At 47.2% G+C, this 23,120-nt stretch overlaps 2 protein-coding genes, 1 long non-coding RNA gene and 1 other non-coding gene across 4 annotated transcripts; all 4 read left to right on the forward strand.

Moving 5' to 3' along the window:
* Window positions 1–1,198: 1,198 nt before the first annotated feature.
* LOC111257243 lies at window positions 1,199–1,969 on the forward strand. Its single transcript, XR_002677657.1, has 2 exons — window positions 1,199–1,535; window positions 1,751–1,969. It is a non-coding gene; the product is annotated as an uncharacterized LOC111257243 (long non-coding RNA).
* A 1,795-nt stretch (window positions 1,970–3,764) lies between these two features.
* Window positions 3,765–3,837, forward strand: TRNAA-CGC. Its single transcript has one exon. It is a non-coding gene; the product is annotated as a tRNA-Ala (tRNA).
* Window positions 3,838–14,522: 10,685 nt separating this feature from the next.
* On the forward strand, window positions 14,523–15,812 carry LOC101785168 (putative cyclin-F2-1). The gene has a single exon (XM_004954950.1). It carries the CDS (start codon window positions 14,523–14,525, stop codon window positions 15,810–15,812), a length of 1,290 nt encoding a protein of 429 aa, XP_004955007.1.
* A 4,626-nt stretch (window positions 15,813–20,438) lies between these two features.
* On the forward strand, window positions 20,439–21,728 carry LOC101785577 (putative cyclin-F2-1). Its single transcript, XM_004954951.1, has one exon. The coding sequence runs from the start codon at window positions 20,439–20,441 to the stop codon at window positions 21,726–21,728; it is 1,290 nt and encodes a 429-aa protein (XP_004955008.1).
* The last annotated feature ends 1,392 nt before the right edge of the window (window positions 21,729–23,120 follow it).

Raw genomic sequence — 23,120 nt, forward strand, 5'->3', positions numbered from 1 at the left:
CAGGGCAGTGCGGCGTGCTAAGACCCCGTTTGTTTACTCTTATAAGCAGCTTATCGGTAGAAATAAGTGAGAATCCCACCAAACGTTTTACTTATTTCCACCGATTCTCACTTATGTGGTAAGCTGCTTTAGAGATTTCAATAACAAGAAGCGAAAAGCGAGAAAATCTTCGTTTAGATTATAATCAAGCGTAGCTAGCAGAAGCGTACCCAAACAAGACAAGAAAAACCATCCGCAAACTTCACGTCGGCAAGAGTATATCAGCTTTTATATTAAAGGTATTTGTAAGGTTGTTCAATAACAAAATGGGGACGTAGCTCATATGGTAGAGCGCTCGCTGTTTCATGCACTTGCTACACTAATGTCGTCTCTAGTCCACTAATAGAATCCTATCTTTACCCGAGAGTTATTATATCTGACCGACCGCCCCGTTGGTAAAGCCGACAATTGCCGAGCACCTTTATATTCCCTACAGTTCAGCTAATCACCTTCGGCTATTGTACAAATGGCCAACGGTGATTTAAGTGTCTGATAGTTTTGTTGTCACAGTCACCAACCTACAGAAGTGACCGATAGGTTTCTTGGCACAAGTCGGCAAGCTACGGAATGGCCGACGGGTCTACAAACCACCATCGGCGCAACATTTGCAGCAAGAGAAATTTACGGGATTGATCGCAGCATATTTGCTATAACCGCCAGTCCTTACTTTTTCCTGATTTTTAGTCCCACGCTTTTTTCGAATCGGTCCCACTCCTCTTCTCAGATCGTCAGATCATGTAAGAGCAACTCCAAGAGTATCCTAAAAAATTCTTCCCCAAAATTATGTATTGGGGATTCTTCCAAAAAATTTTTCCCCAAAAACATATCAGTTCACAGCAGATCGCTAATAAATAGCCCCCAATATTTCAAACACAGGTCACGTCATCATATTGGGCCCATCGGAAGGGACTGGCGGGCGTGCGGGAATCAGGATTGGGGGAGGAACGTCAACGCTAAAATATACGTGGTGGCAGGCTGTTTTTTAGCGTCGCTAAAAAATTGAGGAAGGTTTAGGTGGATTGTTGGAGTTTATTTTTTCTCTCTTTTTTCCTTAAAAAAGTATTGGGGGGTAAGATTAGCAGCCTCTTGGAGTTGCTCCCCGGCCACATCGCAGTCATTCGTGATTGGATGCCGTCTCAGATACTTCTCTTCTTCTCTCATCCTCATCCAAGATCGTGGCTTATTCTGCTCCATGGTATGTTCGTGATCCAGTTCCAACTCAGATATAGGATTCGTAACTTATTCTGAAGGTTCTTCGCAGGTCCTGATGTTGCAACCCTTGCCAAATATGACGCCCATCAAGATGCATGGCGGAGTAGGTTGCCGCCCCCCTGCAGCCGTCAGAAGATGAGCCATCTCCGTTCCCACGGCAAGATGGTGCCCTGCTGCTAGTCACCAAATCACCATGCCGCGGTGTGTCGCAACTCGCAAGGGGACAAAGGTTTGTAGATCGAGACCTACCATCACCAATTCACCATTGACAGCCATCTTTACAGGTACGGTACAGAAATAGACTATCATTATGCCTGAAGACATTATGCACTACTAATCCATTTTTAGGCTTGTTCTTTTCCATGATTCTTCATTTTTCCAGAGAGATCATTGCCCTGATCTATTCTTAATTTGAAAGCTTTTGTTATTACGTACGTTATTCTACAAACAATTTTTGATCCCGGATTCTAATCTGTTTGCATATTTTTTGGATTTATAGATCTGCTGCCTCAAATGGGATCAAAATTTTGTGCCATCGAGGATTACTGAAAATGAGTGAAGGATCGACCAAGACAAGAAGACAAAATACGATGGATTCACATTTTCATACGTTTTCTGTAAAATACATAGGTAGCCTGAGAATAATGTATGCTTATTTTACTTGTAACCCATGTAATTCTTGTTTTATTCAATATATACAGCCTAACGAGGAATCAAATTAATATGAGTCTTTACACATCTTCCTTCTTAATTCTGTATTAAACTTTGTGCTAATATGAAATAAATAAAAACATAGAATATAATGCAGTTGGTTTGTAACGTTTGCAGAACTGACGCAAAACAATGTCAGAACATGGACATACCAGAATTAAAATATTTTCGTAACCAAATATATTAAAATAAAGAAGAAAGTGAAAAACATTTTAAATAAAAATAGCGATTATTGGCCAAGGGTAATCACCAGTCGGCAAACTATTTTGATGAGGATCTGCTTCAGTAGCGTGGTCAGCATGTGACCGATGGTGAACGGTCAGGCATTCACCGTCACTAACAAAGTGACCACCAAGAGTCGGCGAGGGGAAGTTGCCGACGGTATACGGTCGGCCACTAGAATTTCCGAGTGCCTTAGATAATAGCCAACAGTTTAAGTGCGCTCGGTTATTAGGATTCTAGTAGTGTTGCAAACCACTTGCCACCTTCATTTTTTTCTTCTTCTTTTAAATCTTGTTTCCACTCTCTGCTTGAAAAGGTTACCCCTTTTGGCTCGAAATTTTACCAGATTACAACTTGCAATTGTTTGAACGGAAAAACTACCAGTATTTTACAAGTGAGCAGTGGCAGAGCTAGGATTGAAGTCAAGAGGGGCCAATTTCATCAATATCCCAAATTCTCAATAGCTACACAACTCAAGTAAGCTAATATAAACTAGCTAGTTGCAAAGAAAAGGTGTATAACTAGCGTAGAAAGCAAATGAATTGCTGTTACGCATACTAGCTTGAATACCAGCAGTCTATGCACGCCACCGCCGGTGAGCTAGCACAGAGAGACGGCAAAATGCACGAGATGGTGAAGTTATAAAAGTTATATAAGGTTTTTCTTTTATGAGTTATGTGTTAGTAGTCAACATCAAAGTTATAAAAGTTTGACTTAAAACAAACTTGACGGCACATGCCAAGGAATTGCCTGCAGCTTTCTAGGTAGGGATGATCATCGAGATGCAGTATTCATATTTCAGAACGTGCTTGCCTATGGCCAATGCTCTGACCGCCTGACATTGCTTGTCCAGGCCTCCAGGAGTCCAGGGTGAACTGAACTTTTAGTTAACCCCCACCATGAATTGGACTGCGAGCTAGGTGGATCCCACCAGCACGTACCATATGCTGCCGGTTGCTCATCCAATTTGCTCGAGAAGGTGCACGTGCGTAGTGCTTGGAGTCTTGGACCTGGGAGGAATTTATCGGCATGCAGCTGGCCATGTAAGTGAAGATCACTTCAACTCTGTAGATACAGAAAAAGGTGGCTTGAGAGGCATTCATATAATTGATCGCATCTCTGCTAGGCTAAGTTGATCAGTAGAGGAGAGATCTAACCAATTTAAAAGTTACCAAACTAAAATCGATAATACCGATAATTACTTTTCATAATCAATGGTCATGTACCCAATCATCAACACAAATAAGATCAGTCAAGAAGAGGTGAGACGGTGAGAGCGGCCCAATTACCACAAACAAGATCGCCGTAGACTAGGATTTAGTTTTTTTGTACTCTGAAACTACGTTTCGTTTTCAACTTTGCACTCGTCCTACAGGTTATCAATGCAATGGTTTGCCTGGCATATCTGAAGTTAGTATGATGATCTAGCCATCGTGGCTAGGTTTCTCGTTCCATGACCAGTGTGACATGCCGGACGGAGAGGAACGAGCACCACTACACAGTATAGGGCCTGCGTTCCAGGCAAGCCAGAAGAGCACGTCAAGCAATGATTTATTGTCACATGTGATCAATCGCAACCAGGGGACGTAGCTCATATGGTAGAGCGCTCGCTTCGCATGCGAGAGGCACGGGGTTCGATTCCCCGCGTCTCCAGCTGTGTTATTTTTATCGTTTCGCTTAATCCCCCTTCGGGCTCTGATTCAGTTCTGCTTGAAGCAGTTGGCACGCGACGGTTTGTGTCTGACGGCAAACTAGTGGCAAGCTTGTCTTCTGCTTCAAATCTTCTTTCCCTTCCTTTTCTATTCTACACACCCTCGCAGCACAATGCTATCAATGTTTGCTTGAACGGAAAACGTAAACTGCACTTGTAACACTACTTTTTTATAAAAAAAAACAAACCTGAGCCCTTTTTTCTTTGCCATTTTGCACCATATATATAACCGCACACAGGCTCGGCCTACTTGATATGTTATTGACACTCTCACATGCACCTAATTAAAGTGCTACCATTTCCTGCCAGCAAAAGTTGCAAGTCCTGATGATGATACACACTTGGTGTCCTCACAGGCAGCTGGGTAGTCGTCCAAGCTCCAGAATGAAGCCGTGAGGGGAACCTCACCAAGTTTCCATAGCACGGAGGAGGCAGGTTTGCGACCGCATCAACAATGGATGCATATGCATGCTGGGTTCTTAGTGCGGCAAGGGGGGATAGGGACTACTGAGAGACCAAGTTGATATATGCGTTGCTCTATTTGTGATAAGTAATTGACTGGATGATTTGAGGTTTTACCGGTTGAGTCAATATTTTATATGTGCATGATTATGCTAATGGCTAACCGGAGGTGCTGTGTGCGTTGTGTTGTGGTGTGGTGTGTGTAAAACATATCTTGTGTGTTGTATCTTTTGTCTTGTGATGTGTAGGTGTAGGATGTAATGGAGTCATAAGCGATCCACATGATGCACGGAAGAGCAAGAGGACACGGACGGGATGGATACAGCGTCGGTCGAGTCAAGCGGGACGAAGACGAGTCGACTAGGTGGCCCGGGAGCGGGAGCGAAAGACTTGGAGGCGTCGAAAGCTTGGCAGAGGTTAAAGTGCATCTTGGCCCTCTAAGTGGGTTTCGGTGTTGATGGCATGCATAATTAAGGAACTAATGATTTTATTGAGAAATTGATAGGCTCAAAGCAAAAGAAATAAAAAGATGTAAGAAATTACCCCAAATTTGTTGAAGAACGGTGTTGGAGCTTAAGAGAAGATCGTTTATTATTTTCTAATTTTGAATTTGATTATAGGAATACCCGCGGCTTGTTGACTTGAAGATGTCAAAATGCTCATTTGAGATACTAACCACCTATGAGAGACACCTTAATCACACACATGCACATGCAATTTCTCACAGATTTTGCATTTGTCGGAAGTTCCGACAACTGCCGGAAGTTCCCAGTAACTTCCGACAGAGGTTGCTCAGCGAATTTAATCAATCAGGGTCGGAAGTTCCAACCCGATGTCGTAAGTTCCGACAATCACTTAATAGCACAACAACGGCTAGTTTTTGGGGCTCATGTATTTATACCCCCTCAGCCCCCTCTTCATTTGCTGTTGACCTAACTCGAGACAAACACCTCCGAAAGTATTCAATACTCCTCCCCACTCCCTCCTTGAGCTCAATCTTTGAGAGTTTTAAGGTAGGGTTTGGGTGAGAGAAGGATTTGAGGTGTGTGACTCTAGCTTTGAGTGTGAGGTCAACCAAGTTCATCTCAAGAGCACTTGAGCATCTTCGGTCATCGATTCATGTTTGTTACCCTTGAAGCTTACTTCTAGACGGTTCGGCGTCGCCCGTTTGAGCGTCCTCTTGTTGTGGTGCACCTAGAAAGTTTGTATTTCCCATCCTCTTGGAGGATTCATAATAAGTGACTCAATCGTCCTTTGTGGATTATTGAGAGAGGTAAAGGGTTAGTGAGGACCCAGCTCTTTGTGAGCTCCTCGATGGAGACGTAGCTACCTTTGTGGGAGTGAACTTCGATAAATAAATTCTTTATCTCGTGTGCTTGTTGTGTTCTTCAAGTTCTTGTTGACCTAGAGCTTGATTTGTGCCAATCTATATTCTTGTGAAGTTTCTCTCATAAATATCACCCGCAGTAGTCTCTATACTTCATTGCTGAACTTTTGATTCAAATAGATTCTGCTGAAACCTGTTTAAATTTGAATTTTGTAGAGTACCTTTTACTCTGTTGGAAGTTCCGCTCCTGTATCGGAAGTTCCGACCCTATCGGAAGTTCCGGCATAGTGTCGGAAGTTCCGACGTATTTAATTTCACTGTGAAGAATTTTCAGGTGTTTAGATCGAGCCTATTTACTCCCATATAGGCATCACACGATCCTTTCAATTGGTATCAGAGCTTAATCTCTTGATTAAGGCTTAACCGCTAAGAGATGCAAGATGCCTTTAGTTGGGGATGGTGCCGCTGCCGTCGAAGAAGCCGCTACTCGAGTTGCTGCTATTGCAGGTCTTGGATGAGGTCCCGTGGATCCTCAAGGCCAGCTACCAAGGAGTCACCCACCCTCTATTCATGAAGCAAGCTCTGATGACGATTCTAGCTTAAGGGATGAACTTGAGGTTGAGGACTTGGAAGCAAAGAGAAGAAGAAAAGAGAGGATGAAAGCCAAGATTGAGAAGAAGGCAGAGAAGTTGATGAAAAAAAGGATTAAGGAAGAAAGGGACAAGCTTCCTTTCTACGGGTTACATCAAGTTCCTCATAATTATGCAAATGTATCATCTCAATATCCTCCTTCACAATTTCAACCGATCCACTTGGGAAAAGCTCCTTACTTTGATGAGACGAATTATCTCAAGTAGTCATATGATATGCAAATGCATCTCTACGGATTTCACCCTTCTATTTGGGAAGTTGTGGTTGTAGGTGTGACTCCACCCAAGAATGGTGTACCGACAGCCGAGCAAGCTCAAGATTATTTTCGCAATGCACAAGCCGTAAGGGTCGTCACAAGCTCTCTATATGCTCAAGAGTTCAACAAGGTCCACTCCGTTGAGATTGCCAAGGTGATTTGGGACACTAAAGGAGGCACATGAGAGGACCGATCAAGTTAGAGAAGGCAAGATGAATTTGATATATGAAGAGCTATAGCACTTTATCATGCTTGACGAAGAAACCATAAGACAAATGTTTGATAGACTAATGCTCCTTGTGTCAGACATTAGATCTCTTGGAAGCACAGATTGTGTAACACCCGTAAAATTCACCAACCAAAATCACTCGCTAAAAATCGCTTTCAAAATCTTTCACCGCTTGAGCTCTCTAAAATCCAGTCTTCCCGGCACCGAAACCGACCGCCGTCCATTCGTGTTCCCCTTTTTTCTCTCCGCGAGTCACGCTGCGTGCTGGACGGAAGACCACCGCGCGTGCCCGCGACCGTTCCCGCAATCGCCGTCGTCCTTCCTTTCTCTTCTTTTTTTCCTTCCCTTTTTCCCTTCTTTTTTCTTCCTTTTTCTTCTCTTCCTTATTTTCTTTCTTTTCTTCTCTCCCTTCCTCTTTCTTTTTTTTCTTTTCCTTTCTTCCCTCCTGGCCGACCGCCAGTCTTCTTGTTTCTTTCTTTCTTTCTCTTTTCTGGCCATGCGGCCAGCGCCTGTCTTCTTCTTTTTCTTTTTTTCTCTCTCTCATTTTTTTTCTAGCCGCACGCACGCCCACTAGCAATGCTGCCACTCCATGGCTCCTTTTTCTCTTGCGCTAGGCCCCTTGGGCCTACACCTACCGCACCGCTTTCTTTTTTCCCTCCTGCGCGCAGCGCCTAATGCTGACTCCCTAGAGCGCATGCCTGGCCCCTCCGGGCCCACACCTGCACAACGCCCCCAGTGCGCACACGTACCAGGGCCCTAAGCCTGCCGCTTGTCCCCCACGCCTGGCCGCACAGCTGCTCCCGCGCTGGCCCCTGCCGCTCCCTCGCCCGCACTAGTGCCCACACATCCCACTCTAGCGCCGCACGCCAATGCCTCACCCGAGTCCCGACGCCCTGGCCTCGCAATGCCACATCGACACACTGCTCGTCTCCACCATGCCAGCGTGCATCCCCAGCCACGTGTACGCACGCAATGCCGCTCGCGGCTTGTCGCCGTAGTCACCGTGTGCCTGCGCGTCGCACCGTCTGGCCGCTGTCACCGCGCCCGACGCACCTCGACGCCGCCGTGCCGTGCCAACAGCTCGCCGCCAGCGCCCGACCATGCCAGCCACGCGTGTTGCTGCTCGAGCACTCCACCGTGTCCCTGTTCGCCTCGCCATGTGAGCCCGGCCTCGCCACGCTGCGCACGCAGAGCTCCACCTCGCCATGGCACCGTTCCTGTGCTTTGTCCTATGCCCGGGCATCCCGTCCGCCATTAACTCCGCCATTCCTGTGCGCCGCCCATTGGTAGCCCGCTCCACCTCGCCTCCAGCCTATAAAAGGGCCTCCACTCCGCTCTGCACTCCACCACCGAGCTTCCCGGCCAACTCCCCCTCGCTCCCGTGCTTCTAGTGCTGCTTCCGCCATCTCCCGCCTGCCGCCGCGGAGCCGACTCCACAAGCTGCCTCAGCCCGAGGTAAGGAGAGGAATGGAACCCCCTCAGCCTCCTCTCCGTTTTCCCCCTTTTCCCAGCTGTCGTCGTGCCCCGACGCCACCTTTCCCTAACCATGCCGCCCCCTCCTGTTTTTTTTCCCATGCCTGGTTCTGTCTTGAGTAAGAAGAAAGGGCAGCTCTGCCTTTTTGCCCCTCCATTTATTCCTTTTCGTATCCAGACCCTCCCACCTCTCTCAAACTTTCTTCGCAGATCAGCCCCTCCACCTCCCAAAAATAATTACAAACAAGTCCCTGGTTCTCGCAGATTGGTCCTAAACCCTGTTTTAACCCCTAAATACACTGCTATCTCGTCATTTCATGCGCCAAACTTCCTCCAATTAATCCCAAATTTGACCATGGCATCCTCCAATATATTCCCACCGAGTCATCTCCAAATTCCATGAAAATACTCATTCCTTCTAATTTCCGTTCACGTTCTCTGTTCAAGCTCAACGGGTAAAGCTTTATTTTTCTTTTATTTATTGTGTGCCTAATTGTGTGTGCCGTAGATCTCGGAGTGCCCGAGGGGGAGCCTGAGGAGGATCTTGACGACCAGTATCACGAGCCAGAGCCCGAAGACCAACACCACGAGCAGGAACTCCCGGAAGGCTTTGAGGACGACAAGTCCAATCTCACCCTTTGATGCATATTTATCCCAGTTTTTCAAACACAACCTATTGGCCTGTTTTATTAAACTGCACATTGTTTTACTACTGAAACACGGTTGGATAGCCACCCCTTGATTGTTATGATTATCCCTTGATTATCCTATAATTATCTCTAAATATGATTTGCTCTGTTTGGATGATAATTATTGCTAGAATGCTTAGGATCTTGTTACCCAATTCAATCATGACTACAATGTGTTTCATTAAAGAATAAATGCGTGAGTGTTTTTAAAAGGGAAAATGGGTTTCCGGAAATGAAGGAAAGGAATGCTTAGATGAGATGGATGGTTGTTTCTTGTGTGAAATGCCAATAAGTTGGGCTCGTACCTTTGTGGTTGAGTAAGGTTGGGAGATATCTATCTTGTCACAAATTAAGGATCGAGTTGATGTGTCATCTTGCCTAACCTAACCATCGTGCAACCACTCGACCGTTGTATGCGGCAACGGTTGAGCATAAATTCCACTAGCTAGTCTGTTAGTCATTAGGAGAGCTGGTGAGCAACGGGAGACCATGGAGAAGGAGTAAGAACTGTGTGAACTTAGATCTTGGTAAAGACCTCATTAGTAGGTCATTAACCCCTTGGTTGCTTCTATGTTGACTAGTCAGTCTTAGCTAAGGTGGGTAATGGCTTTGATAGGATCTGCACCGGCACTAAGGTGATCGTGCTGCGGTACCCTACTGGTGGGAAAAGTGTACAACCTCTGCAGAGTTAAAAACCTATCCGGGTAGCCGTGTCCACGGCATTGTATGAGTTATGACTTGGTCACATAACTAGTGCTTGGAGATGGATGGTTTTCATGGCGTGTGTTGGATTTTTTAACTGTCCGGCAGTTGTGCCGTGAGCTACTGCGGACGGGAAGTCCGGTAGCATTAAAACTTGGATCCTTTATGTAGGATCAACCCCACTTAATGATTCGATTACCAAAAGAAGTGCTTTGCGAAGACTCTTTTGGAAAATAAACCCTTACATGTGTTGAAAACTTAACTTTATTGCAAGTAAACCTTAGCCTTATCCTTGATTTATTCTGTGCATATTCTTGATTGTATCCCCCTCTGTGGTTGGGGTTGGACTTGTTGAGTACTTTTGTACTCACCCTTGTTTTGTTACTTTAGAGGAAGACCCGAACTTCGTCGCCGAGGATTTCGAGTAGGAGGTCACTTCCGCACCCAACGCTGCCTGTGGTGTTGGCCTTTGCAGAATGCTTCCGCTGCCGTGTAGTCCCGAGTGCTGTCTCTTGACAATAGCTTGGCTCACTGCTGTTATTTATTTACTTATCGTTTCGACGTGGCTTTCGCGCCCACTCCCTCGGGAGTTGTACGGTTTATGAACCGTCTGTTGAAAAAATGTGTTATTAGCCTCCTAGGACTGATATTGGTATCACATTTAGTCTCTACTTATGTCAGGACGCTTCAGATTGGGATGATCATAAGGTCACAAAGAAGATGCTTAGGGTTTTCACACCAAGGAACCCTACTCTTGCCACTATGATTAGAAGGGATCCAAACTTCAAAATAAAGACACTTAATCAATTTCTTGGTGAAATCTTACATCAATAGTTGGTTGAAAGAGATGTGGCCAAGTCACTTAGTCTAAAAATGAACAAGAGTGTTGCTCTCAACGGTAGCTCAAGTATCATGGTTGAGTCAAGCTCCAAAGCTCTCAAGTCAAAGAAAGAAGACTAAAGTGATGAGGGAAGCACCGATGAAGAAACAACTTTGGTCTTGAGAAATTTCAAGAAGTTCATGAAGAAGAAGAGTTTCAAGAAAGGTGGTGATGATAGGAAGAATATATCATAAAGAAGATGCTATGAGTGCAAGGAATTGGATCATTATATTGCTGATTGTCCATACAAGAAAAACAAGGACAAGGAGGAGAAGAGGTACAAGGAGAAGAGTAAGGACTACAAGAAGAAATATAAATGTCAAGCTCGTGTTGGTCAAGAATGGGATTCTAGTGATGAAGAATCCAACAAAGAATATATGGCAACTTTAGCCATACTCAAGCCTCCTGCACCAACTAGACTCTTCAACAACACCTCCAACAATGAAGATGACACTCCTTTTTGTCTCATGGCAAAAGGGACCAAGGTACTAGATGCTACATCCTCCTCATCCCTCTCCTCCTCTATATCTAGTAATGTGCAGAATGAGTTGGATGATGAGGAAGAAAAACATAAAGCCAACATGATAAAATAATTTGGAAATAAAGGTTACAAAGAGATTAAAAAGCTTATGGAGAAATTAGAAAAAAAGAAGGAGTCTCTCGATAGGTAAGAAGATTTGCTCATCCTTGAAAAGGAGAGAAATCTTGCTTTAGAGAAGGATCTTGGCAAAGAAAAGGTGAATGTTGAAAAATTGGCTATTGACTTATCTCTAGCTAATGATTCAAATGAGAGGATGTCAAAGGAGTACACTTTAGCAAATGAATCTCTAGCTCTCTAAAGGCTACTCATAGTGAACTTCAAGAAAGCTTCTCATGCTTAACATTCAAATACAAGGACCTTGAAGTTAAGTATAGTGCTCTTTGGGAAAGCACCAAAACCAATTCCAAGGCAACTCTTAACTCTAATGTCTCCACAAGTGAAGATTGCTTAAGATGTTATAAAATTGATGTAAATGCTTGTGTTGCTAACATTGCTAAGCTAGAAGAGTGAATTCAAGCTAGGGATGTTCAAATCAAAAGATTGAACATGCTAGTGGCACAAGGTTATGAAGGTAGTGCCAAGCCTGAGTCCAAGATCAAGTACAAGGTCGGGAGGCATTCTAGCCATATGGATGGGCTTGGACACTACAAGGGTATTAAGGTGAATGACCGCAAGGTGATAAATGGTAAGGAGGTCCGTATGTTCAACAAGGGTGCAAACCTTGATGACTTGATGGACATGATATATGGTGTGACAAAGACCAATCCAACTCAAGTCAAGCCAATTGTCGAAGCAACTACCAAGGTAAACGTTGTGAAAAAATTCATGACAAGGTCAAAGGACAAGATAGTCTCTATACTTCATTGCTGAACTTTTGATTTAAATAAATTCTGCTGAAACCTGTTTAAATTTGAATTTCGTAGAGTACATTTTACTCTGTCGGAAGTTTCGCCCATGTTTGGAAGTTCCGACGTATTTAATTCCGCTGCGAAGAATTTTCAGGTGTTCAGATCGAGCCTATTCACCCTCCTCCAGGCATCACACGATCTTTCCAGGAGGCCGAACACGTGTTGACATCGGTGAGTCACGTCATGTGCGGCGTGCAAGAGGGTTTGACTAATTTGATCTCAAAATCGGGGGTGAGTCACGTCTGCGGGGTGTACAAGAGGGTTTGACCGGTTTGGCCTCAAAACTGGGGGGTGAGTCCGGTGCGACCGGATGGCATCGAGTCGAAGGACGGGGTGAGTCCGGTGCGACCGGATGGCATCGAGTCGAAGGACGCATGGCACCAACGTGAAGCTTGCGTTGGGACGAAGCGAAGTTATGAAGGCGCTGGGTCTGTTCAATGTACCGATAGAAAGTTAGACGGTTTTACCTGTATGGGGTATTTAAGTTGTATGCTTCATGTAACGGATTTGGGACATTCGCCAAATGACTATATATATCAGGAGTGGGCTGTTGGGCAGCCACGTCTCTTGGTGCTCTTTGGTGGTCGGCTTCTCATTTTGTTGGTGGAAGTGTTTGCGAGGTGAGAAAGGGAGAGAGTTGGGAGATCTTTGATTTAATCTTTTTGTCATCTTAGCTTTGATTGTGCTTAGGAGTGGCTCGTAACCGAACATGGTGGAGTAATCCAAAGATCAATTTCGTGCTGTTTTGTTCCATCCTCTTTGAATATAAAATTTATCTTTTACGGGTTTTTCGGAGGTATTTTTGAGGATTTTTGGTTCTTTGCGTTTGGCTCCAAATCTAGTGAAATTTGTTAGTGGGTTTTGTTGCTAGGATCCTTGTGAGCCACTTTAGTACGACCCCCCATGAAATTCCTCATGGATTCGGCGTGAATTTGAAGTTTTTCCTAGACCGTGTTCTTTGTAGGGTGTTTGGTTTTCTTCAAAATCCGTGGTGAATACTTGAGCTTTTCGATATCGTTTTTTCTGGATCTACTAGCCCTTGAGGAGGTGCTTCTGTTTTGATCCGTGGTGTTTTGTGAGAGGACTTTTCGTTTGAAGTTGGGAGCTTGTTCTTCGTGTTGTTGTGTGTTGTGCTCTCTATTCGAGTGCAGGAGGAAGGAGCGAGCAGCGAGCAGGAGGAAGGTGCTCACGCGCTGCGCACGCACGCGCTCTCGGCAGGCCGACGCCGGCAGCAGCTGCAAGGCCCGCCTGGCTTCCTGCGCGTGCAGCAGGCCCGTCTGGCAGCTGTGCGAAGCAGGCCGACGCGGGTGGAGCCCGGCTCGGGGCGAGGCCCAGCGCAAGGCAGGCCAGGGACAGAGCGATTGGCCCAAGGGAGGCAGCGTGCAGGGACAGCAGCCGCTCTCGTTCTGTCTGCAAGCCTGCAAGCTTCTGTAACAGCAACAATAGCAGCGCAGCTTGTACCTTCTGAATGCAGCAGACCAAGCCAAGGAACTCAGGTAAAGATCAGGTGCACGGACTGAATACTTGAAGTGTCATTGTCTGTGAATAGTGGAGAAATCATTGCTTTGGAAAGTTAATTGCTTTGTCTCTGAGTGGCAGCTTCCTTTTCTTGTGTCAACAGTAACTAGCTTCCTTTTTAAATTAGTAATCTTTGCTCTGTCTTTTTGTTACCCCAAAAATATATATGCTTACGTGTTTGGCAGTAGCATTTGTTCAATAGTAGCTTGCTGTGTAGCTCAATAGCTTTGCTCAACTAATGTCTCGCATGCTTAGCTGGAGCTCTTGTTTTAGTTGGTAATTAGTGAGCAGCTCTTTTCAATTTGCTTTCGCTATGCTTTGAGCTCTTTCCAATTTGCTTCCGCTACGCTTTGAGCGTTTCTAATTGATCCTAGGATAAGCTTGTCACGAGTTGACTTGTGTCATCTTGATGATTAGAAGTGAGATTTGTTTGTGGTGACAATCGAGATATAGACCTTGTTCTCAGAGAGAATTTTTTAAAGACTTCCATTCACCCCATTCACCCCCTCTAGTTGCTCATCCCGATCCTTCAACTACACCCATCGTCAGCGGTAGCAAGAGAGGCAAGGGTGAGCAGGCGAATTATTTTCCTGTTCGTAAAATGGCGCGTGTTTTTTTTTCCTTGCATCGCCTGTTCGAAACGTCGACTTGCATAACAGATTTTCCAATTCCGACTGAACTATTAAGCCTGGTTGGTTTCGTACGTCGCCGTGGATTACGCGTAGCGCCTTGCTAGATCGCGTGCATCGTATGCAACTAGCAACGATGATCGGAGCAGCGCACGCTGCACACACCCTGGTGTTCTGGTGAAGGTCGGATTCGTTCAGAGGCGACCATTGTCGGGCGGTAAATAGGAGCGCGCAAGTGCTTGCTTCCGTGCACACGATCCACCACCACCACCGCTTCTCCCCCTCCCTGCGACGGCGACTTGATCGCTTCTCCCTTCTCCGCCAGGACCTTCTTGCTCCCCATCGTGCGCGGCCGGTGAACCATGTGCGCCGTCGCCCCCTTAGCTCTTCCTGCCCTCGCCGGCGTCGCTCCTCGCGCCGTGCCCGTCTTCCACGCGGGGAGCACGGTGGCGACGTACGCTGACGGCGGCGCTCCTGCCGTGATGCGCGGGTACGGCGGCTATGAAGACGTTGGCGCCGACATCGACGCGCTGCTCCGCGACATCCACGCCGCCGTGCTCCAGCGCACACCTCCCGGCCACGCGCCCCAGCCCGTGGCCGCTGGCGCCGACCAGCCGGTCAACCACGACGACTTCGACCTCGAGCCCGTCCTCCGCGACATCCGGAGCATCCGCATTCCGGCCGCCAGGTTTGCTGGTCCCGACCCCGTGAACTCTGCCGTCGGCACTCCGACGACGCCCTTAGCGAGCCTTCCAGCGCCGTTCAGCTACGGCGACGCTGCCGCCGAGGACGCCGCCGACTCCGCCGCCAGCACGACCACCACCCAGACCTCTCCCAACAAGCAGCAGGATCCCGGCCAAATCTACGACGCCGAGATAGACGCCACCTTCCGGGCCATGGAGCAGGACCCAGCGGAGCGGCCGTCGGCGCTCTACCTTTGGACGGTCCAGGAGGGGGTCATCACCCTGGCCGACCGCGCTAACGTCGTGGCGTGGATGTACAACTTCGTCGGCTACTACGGCCTCGCCCCGGGCACGCTCCACCGCGCAGTCTCCTACGTCGACCGCTTCCTGTTATCAAGGAAGGTCAACGGCTACAACGTCTCCGGCCATCTCCTCCTCCTCGGCTCAGTGGCCGTGTTCACCGCGGCCAAGTACGAGGACCGGCGCGCCACCCTGGCGCTCAACGCCGACGGCATCGCCTGCTGGCACGTCGGGTGCTCCCGCCGCGACGTCGTCGACGCGGAGCGCGCCCTGTGCGCCGCGTTGGGGTGCCGCCTGAGCGGGCCCACCGCCTACACCTTCGTCGAGCACTTCACCAGGCACGGCAACGATGGCGGCGGTGCCGACGAGGGCTCGACGACGGTGAGGTCCCTGGCGCACCACCTGGCCGACGTGGCTCTGCTGGACTACCGGTGCATCCGGTTCCTGCCGTCCACCGTGGCGGCGTCCGCGATCGCCCTGGCGACGCTGAGCATGAACCCCGCGGCGTCGTGGAGCGACGACGAGATCAGGGTGACGGGGTACACGCTCGAGGACCTAGCGACGTGCATGGACGAGATCGAGGAGACGCATGGGCTACAGGGCGCGTGGCCAGGTTGCGCCCAGATGACGGAGGACTACATGCGCAGCTACGGCTTGCTGCCTCACTGATCAACAATTCAACAGCATGGACACGAAGAAAACTAAAGAACGCAGCAAGAAACTTTGGTAGAGCCTAGGTAGCAGCAATCAGTGTGTCGATTTGTAATGTCTATATATCACTAAATTGTGTCTGGATGATTGGAAACTCTGTTTGTTGTTTTGAATTAGAGATCTCTGTTGCCTTTCAAAACCGAGGTGATCTTTGATATATGGTTTAACTAGGTAATTCGCGAGCTGAAGTTTCAAAGTTTGCATAGTGATGTATTGCTTGTTTAGTGTTGTAGACTAGCAGCAGTAGCAAATAACTCATCAACTGATGAACATATATCAATGGCTACCAGCCTTTCCGTGTCCTGTCTACCTTTCCCAATCACAAACGCAGGTCCATATAGGTTTATTTGTTCGAAGTCCATATAGTGTGACCATTACTATCCAAAATTCAATATAGATTGACATCACAATATTGACATTAATATATTTTGGTATGAAAAGTACTTTCATACTCTATAACTCCTTTTCATTTATGATAATATATGTTATGACAATAATATATTACTACTTAAATAAAGTTATAAAAGTTTGACTTAAGACAACTGATGGCACATGCCAAGGAACGGCCCTGCAGCCTGCTAGCTAGGGCTGATCATCCAGATGCAGTATATTCTTTTTTTTTTCTTAAGCGACTAGATGCAGTATTCAGATTTCAGACGTACTTGCCTATGGCCAATTCTCTGACCGACTGACATTACTTTTCAGAATCAACGGGCACGTACCTTAATCAACAAAAAAAGATCACTACAGAAAATATGACGGCAACCCAAGCAACACAAGCATGTTCTGTTCTCACGTAGCCAGGGTTACTCATGTGTGATTGTGTGACCATTGACCTAGCCACGGCCAGCATGTTGCGCTCGCACGTACAAGGAGCATTACATGCATGGTATGGGCAATGGGCCTGCATTTCACGCAAGCAAGAAAGACAAGCTGATGAGTTGAAGTCCGCATAGCCAAGAGCGTTTCAACCAGTGAGGCAGTGACACATCTGATGATCTGAAATTCTGAATGTCTTGCAGGCTGCAACATAATCATGTACGTTAATACTTTTAACTAGAATTTTGTTGTGTACACAAGCTTTAAATCTTCTTTCCATTCTACAAGTTCTTCTCTGTTCCATACGTTTACCAGTTGCAAAATGATGCTTGAAAAGGACATCATTGCTTTTTTTTATTTTGTCAAATTAAACATATTCTTAACAAAAAAACATTTTAACAATCATTATATCCCCTGGACCTTTTTTTGCTATTTGAGCCATATAATGATATACAGGCTCGAATTACTCAGTATATATACTCGCATATGCTCAATTAAGTATTACCTTTTGCATGTGCCCTAGCGCGGTAGCGCCTGCCGCCAGCCCCTTGCCTCCATGCATGGGTCATCGTGCAGACTCTACACCTTAAGGCTTGTTTGGATAGAAGAGGATTGGAAGGGAATGAAGGGCATTGAGTCTGAAATGAACTAATTTCCTCTCCAATCCCTCTATCCACTGGTATCCAAATAAGGCCTTAGGTGGAAAAAGACGATGTTCTTTGTCCAATGGTGTGGTTCTAATTTGTATGGATTGTGGTGTCTTATATGTGTTGTTGGCAATGTTATTAATGGGTAGTAAGTTTATCTTTCTTTGCCATTACAGAAAGCCTCTCTCCTCTCTCCAGTGTTTTTAGCTATGATGCCGGCATTTAGAATTTTTTTTTTCCAAATCTAGATAGCTGTTGTTTATAACTTGGAGATGAAAATTCTGATCAAGTGGAATACATGTTAGATTTGACTTAATCTAGCATTAATCTTAAACATGATCTTAGCTTAGCCTAATCATGATCACTAAATTAACTTAATGCGGAAACTTAAGGTTAAACTAACCAGAGCCTGTAGATGCCATCTTTAGGGGTAGATGTTGTTAATGAAGCAGAACTTAATTTTCACCGGATCAGAAGCTTGTTTCTCCTGGTTGGTGAAGAACTTGATGTTGATGACAAACAGCAACCTTCTGGACGTCAACCTTGATGAACTTGATGTAGATGCTATTCACCCTCTCAAGAATAGGGGTTCTTGATCTGGTGAGGTTAGGATCTCGAGCTTCCGATCCCTCCGGTGCCCTAATTAATCGGTGTTTAGCTTAATGATGAAATTAGATTGGTGCACGGGGCACCCCTCCAATTCATATATATAGCACTGTGGGATAGGAGCCAAGTCCTAGTTGGTTACGTTTAGGTGTGCTTGTCGATCACAGCACCTGAGTCCTAATCACATATGACGTAGGTGGGACACGTACGTGAGTTGTAATCTGAGTTGTTATGTTGAGATCACAAAATATCCAACAGTACATGCTTAACTTTTTTTTTTCATATATTGTGGTGCCATTTGAATGTCCAACATTTTCATCTTCTAGAATAAGTAAGGATCTGCCACCAACCAGTAATGGGGCATTGCCCGGCTCACAATCGTTCAACAAAGGTTATCATGCCTTTTGTGGCACAATTTAGATGCAATTTATGTGACCCTTTATTAGGATGTATGGTGCTTCACCTCCTCCTTCGGTCCAATATCTTCCCCAATTTTATCTTTTCTAACCCTGGAAACAGAAAACCAGTCCCTGGTAACTAAAAGGGAGCCTTGAAATCCTAACCCCTACATCGTTTCTCGCCATTGTAACCGGCATTCTTCAAGGCGTTGTTTAAAGTTTATTCATGTTGTATCTTCCATTTAGGAAGTATATACAAATTCATTATGCTTTACTAACTACTGATCAAGTGGATCATACAAACCCAACCGCGGCTATATGGTTTATTTGCTGTAAGAGGCACCAAGAACGTGCTTACATATACTCATGACTTATCTTGTCATTGGTTTTTCATGGTACGGATTTCTAAAATGACAAGAACTTCCTCATGGGGAGTCTAAATGGATGGTCTATATATACATTTCGATTATCTCAACGAGAACTAAGCGATGATGAAGTCTAATTTGGTGATTTCAAACTTTCCCAAAACTGGATATTCCGGTTATAGAAAAAACCAACTCTTTGTCCAACCATGCCAATTTTGTCCGTCAATATCTTTTAAGTTTTCTTCTTTCTATAATCTAATAGAACTTACCCATTTACCAACGCACCCCTCCCAACCCACTCTGCACGCAGTAAGCCTCCTCCGCAGTTACTACACAAGGACTCACCCACTGATGCGTGGGCCCGTGCAGTTACTTCAGAGGAACTACTTCCCTTCATATGCCACATGCACACAATGCAGTTACTTCAGAGGAACTACTTCCCTCCATATGCCACATACACACAATGCTCATTGCTCGTGCCAGGAAAGCTTACCTGTTCGCTTACACACCATTGAACCTGAGACGAATGGTTACATGGAGCTTTACGTGCACTAGTTTAAATTTGGCATCCATTTAATATACATGAGTATGAGAGTTCAATGGTTATGTACATCTCTTGTTTAATTTGCTGTAGTTAGAAGTTATACTTTTCTTCTCTAAAAAGAAAAATGTCTGAACTGATTTTTGAGTCCGACCGAACGAGGCTTCCTGCTGCGGCTCTACATGTTTTACAAAGCGCCGTCCGATTGGTAGATAATTTCCGTTGCATGGTTATGCTTGAGCGTCTTACTCGACTGCATGCCCATTCTAGAGTATGCATAAGAAAACCAATCAGACACACCAATTCAAGACGGCGATCGTACTTCCTCGATTGGAGCAGCACCTCTCGACCATCAGCTCAAACTCAAATACGTGCGACCGGAGGGGGACCTCACATGGGGTGGTGGTTCCTCGTAGGGAAGCCTTAGGAAAACGTCCTCTGTAGATGTCATCAGTGCGGCCAATCAAAGAATCAGTCCATTGTTTTTCAAACATAGCCCCAAAGTAAAGGGAAAGAGGACACGGTTTGTTTGATCTGCATCAAGCTTGTACACCGATTTTAAAGCAATAAGAATGACCATGTAATCACGCTTTTGAAAACTAATCTCAAAAGCTGTTTAAGAAAAAAATTGGCTTTTGAGAAGGGTTTTCGAAAGCATGTTTCAAAGGTTGATTTTTGTTGCTTTAGAAATTGTGCTAAAGCCTCTAGAACTATAGAGAAGCTCAACAAACAAATAGGCTCGCCCATGGGCACAAGCAAGTTTACGCATGAGATGCAGAATTTCTGCGCATGGGCACAACAACCCTAAAATCCTGTCCATTGCTGACGCTTGATCGCCTGTTCGGAAGCGTCGACTGCATAACTGATTTTCCTATCGGATTGAACAGCCGGCGTACTCTGTTCGCAAATTACAAGCAGCCTGGTTTCGTTAGTCGCACGTCGTTGTGAATTACGCGTAGCGTTTTACTGGATCGCGTACATCGTAGGCACTACAATTCTGTAGCCGATCGGAGCAGCCCACGCACTTAGCACTTCAGGTGAAGGTCGGATTCGTTCAGAGGCAATCATCGGCGACAAATAGGAGCACACTAGTGCTTCCGCGTACACGATCCGCCACCGCTTCTCCCCCTCCCTGCGCCGGCGACTTGATCGCTTCTCCCTTCTCCTCCAGGAGCTTCTTGCTCCCCATCGTGCGCGGCCGGCGAACCATGTGCGCCGTCGCCCCCTTCGCTCTTCCTGCCCTCGCCGGCGTCGCTCCTCGCGCCGTGCCCGTCTTCCACGCGGGGAGCACGATGGCGACGTACGCTGACGGCGGCGCTCCTGCCGCGATGCGCGGGTACGGCGGCTATGAAGACGTTGGCGCCGACATCGACGCGCTGCTCCGCGACATCCACGCCGCCGTGCTCCAGCGCACGCCTCCCGGCCACGCGCCCCAGCCCGTGGCCGCTGGCGCCGACCAGCCGGTCAACCACGCCGACTTCAACCTCGAGCCCGTCCTCCGCGTCATCCGGAGCATCCGCATTCCGGCCGCCGGGTTTGCTGGTCCCGACCCCGTGGACTCTGCCGTCGGCACTCCGACGACGCCCTTAGCGAGCCTTCCAGCGCCGCTCAGCTACGGCGACGCTGCCGCCGAGGACGCCGCCGACTCCGCCGCCAGCACGACCACCACCCAGACCTCTCCCAAGAAGCAGAAGGATCCCGGCCAAATCTACGACGCCGAGATCGACGCCACCTTCCGGGCCATGGAGCAGGACCCAGCGGAGCGGCCGTCGGCGCTCTACCTTTGGACGGTCCAGGAGGGGGTCATCACCCTGGCCGACCGCGCTAACGTCGTGGCGTGGATGTACAACTTCGTCGGCTACTACGGCCTCGCCCCGGGCACGCTCCACCGCGCAGTCTCCTACGTCGACCGCTTCCTGTCATCAAGGAAGGTCAACGGCTACAACGTCTCCGGCCATCTCCTCCTCCTCGGCTCAGTGGCCGTGTTCACCGCGGCCAAGTACGAGGACCGGCGCGCCACCCTGGCGCTCAACGCCGACGGCATCGCCTGCTGGCACGTCGGGTGCTCCCGCCGCGACGTCGTCGACGCGGAGCGCGCCCTGTGCGCCGCGTTGGGGTGCCGCCTGAGCGGGCCCACCGCTTACACCTTCGTCGAGCACTTCACCAGGCACGGCAACGATGGCGGCGGCGCCGACGAGGGCTCGACGACGGTGAGGTCCCTGGCGCACCACCTGGCCGACGTGGCTCTGCTGGACTACCGGTGCATCCGGTTCCTGCCGTCCACCGTGGCGGCGTCCGCGATCGCCCTGGCGACGCTGAGCATGAACCCCGCGGCGTCGTGGAGCGACGACGAGATCAGGGTGACGGGGTACACGCTCGAGGACCTAGCGACGTGCATGGACGAGATCGAGGAGACGCATGGGCTACAGGGCGCGTGGCCAGGTTGCGCCCAGATGACGGAGGACTACATGCGCAGCTACGGCTTGCTGCCTCACTGATCAACAATTCAACAGCATGGACACGAAGAAAACTAAAGAACGCAGCAAGAAACTTTGGTAGAGCCTAGGTAGCAGCAATCAGTGTGTCGATTTGTAATGTCTATATATCACTAAATTGTGTCTGGATGATTGGAAACTCTGTTTGTTGTTTTGAATTAAAGATCTCTGTTGCCTTTCAAAACCGAGGTGATCTTTGATATATGGTTTAACTAGGTAATTCGCGAGCTCAAGTTTCAAAGTTTGCATGATGATGTATTGCTATTGTCGCGTGTTCATGGTGTTTTTTTTTCTTGCATCCCCTGTTCGAAACGTCGACTTGCATAACAGATTTTCCAATTCCGACTGAACTATTAAGCCTGGTTGGTTTCGTACGTCGCCGTGGATTACGCGTAGCGCCTTGCTAGATCGCGTGCATCGTATGCAACTAGCAACGATGATCGGAGCAGCGCACGCTGCACACACCCTGGTGTTCTGGTGAAGGTCGGATTCGTTCAGAGGCGACCATTGTCGGGCGGTAAATAGGAGCGCGCAAGTGCTTGCTTCCGTGCACACGATCCACCACCACCACCGCTTCTCCCCCTCCCTGCGACGGCGACTTGATCCCTTCTCCCTTCTGGTTTAACTAGGCAAATAGCTCTCAACTGATGAACAGATCAATGACCAGCCTTCCCGTGTCCGGTCTACTTTCTCCGATCACAAACAAAATCCATATAGGTTTATTTGTTCGAAGTCAAATTACCATTTTAAGTTTGACCATTACTGTCCAAAATTCTATATAGATTGACATCACAACATTGGCATTATTTTGGTATGGGAAATGCTAGCTTTCACACTCTATAGCACTTTTCGTCGTTTATGGATAATATATACTTGTAGTATAGATTACTAGTCAAAGTTATAATAAGAGTGGCTTACTAGGAGTTAAGAGACAAACCTGATGGCACATACCAACGAATGGCCTGCAGCCTGCTAGGTAGGGCTGATCATTGAGATGCAGCATTCAGATTTTAGAACATACTCCATCCATTCCAAATTAATATTCGTTTTGACTTTTGTAGATACGTACCTTTTGCTACGTATCTAGACATATACTATATCTAGATGCATAGCAAAAGATATGTAATTAGAAAAGCCAAAACGAATAGTAATTTGGGATGGAAGGAGTGCTTGTCGATGATGGCCATTGCTATGACTCTGATCGACTGACATTGTCTAAGGCGAACTGAACTTTAGTACGTTACTGACCCCCACCATCCAATTTGCTCGACAAGATGCACGTATACGTATGTAGTGCTTGGACGAGGGATTGATCGGCATGCATCTATCCATGTAAGTGAAGATCACTTCATCAATTCTGTTGGTACAGAAGAGGCGAGAGCGACCAAATCAACA

Source organism: Setaria italica, chromosome I, assembly GCF_000263155.2.
Source record: "Setaria italica strain Yugu1 chromosome I, Setaria_italica_v2.0, whole genome shotgun sequence".
NCBI lineage: Eukaryota > Viridiplantae > Streptophyta > Magnoliopsida > Poales > Poaceae > Setaria > Setaria italica.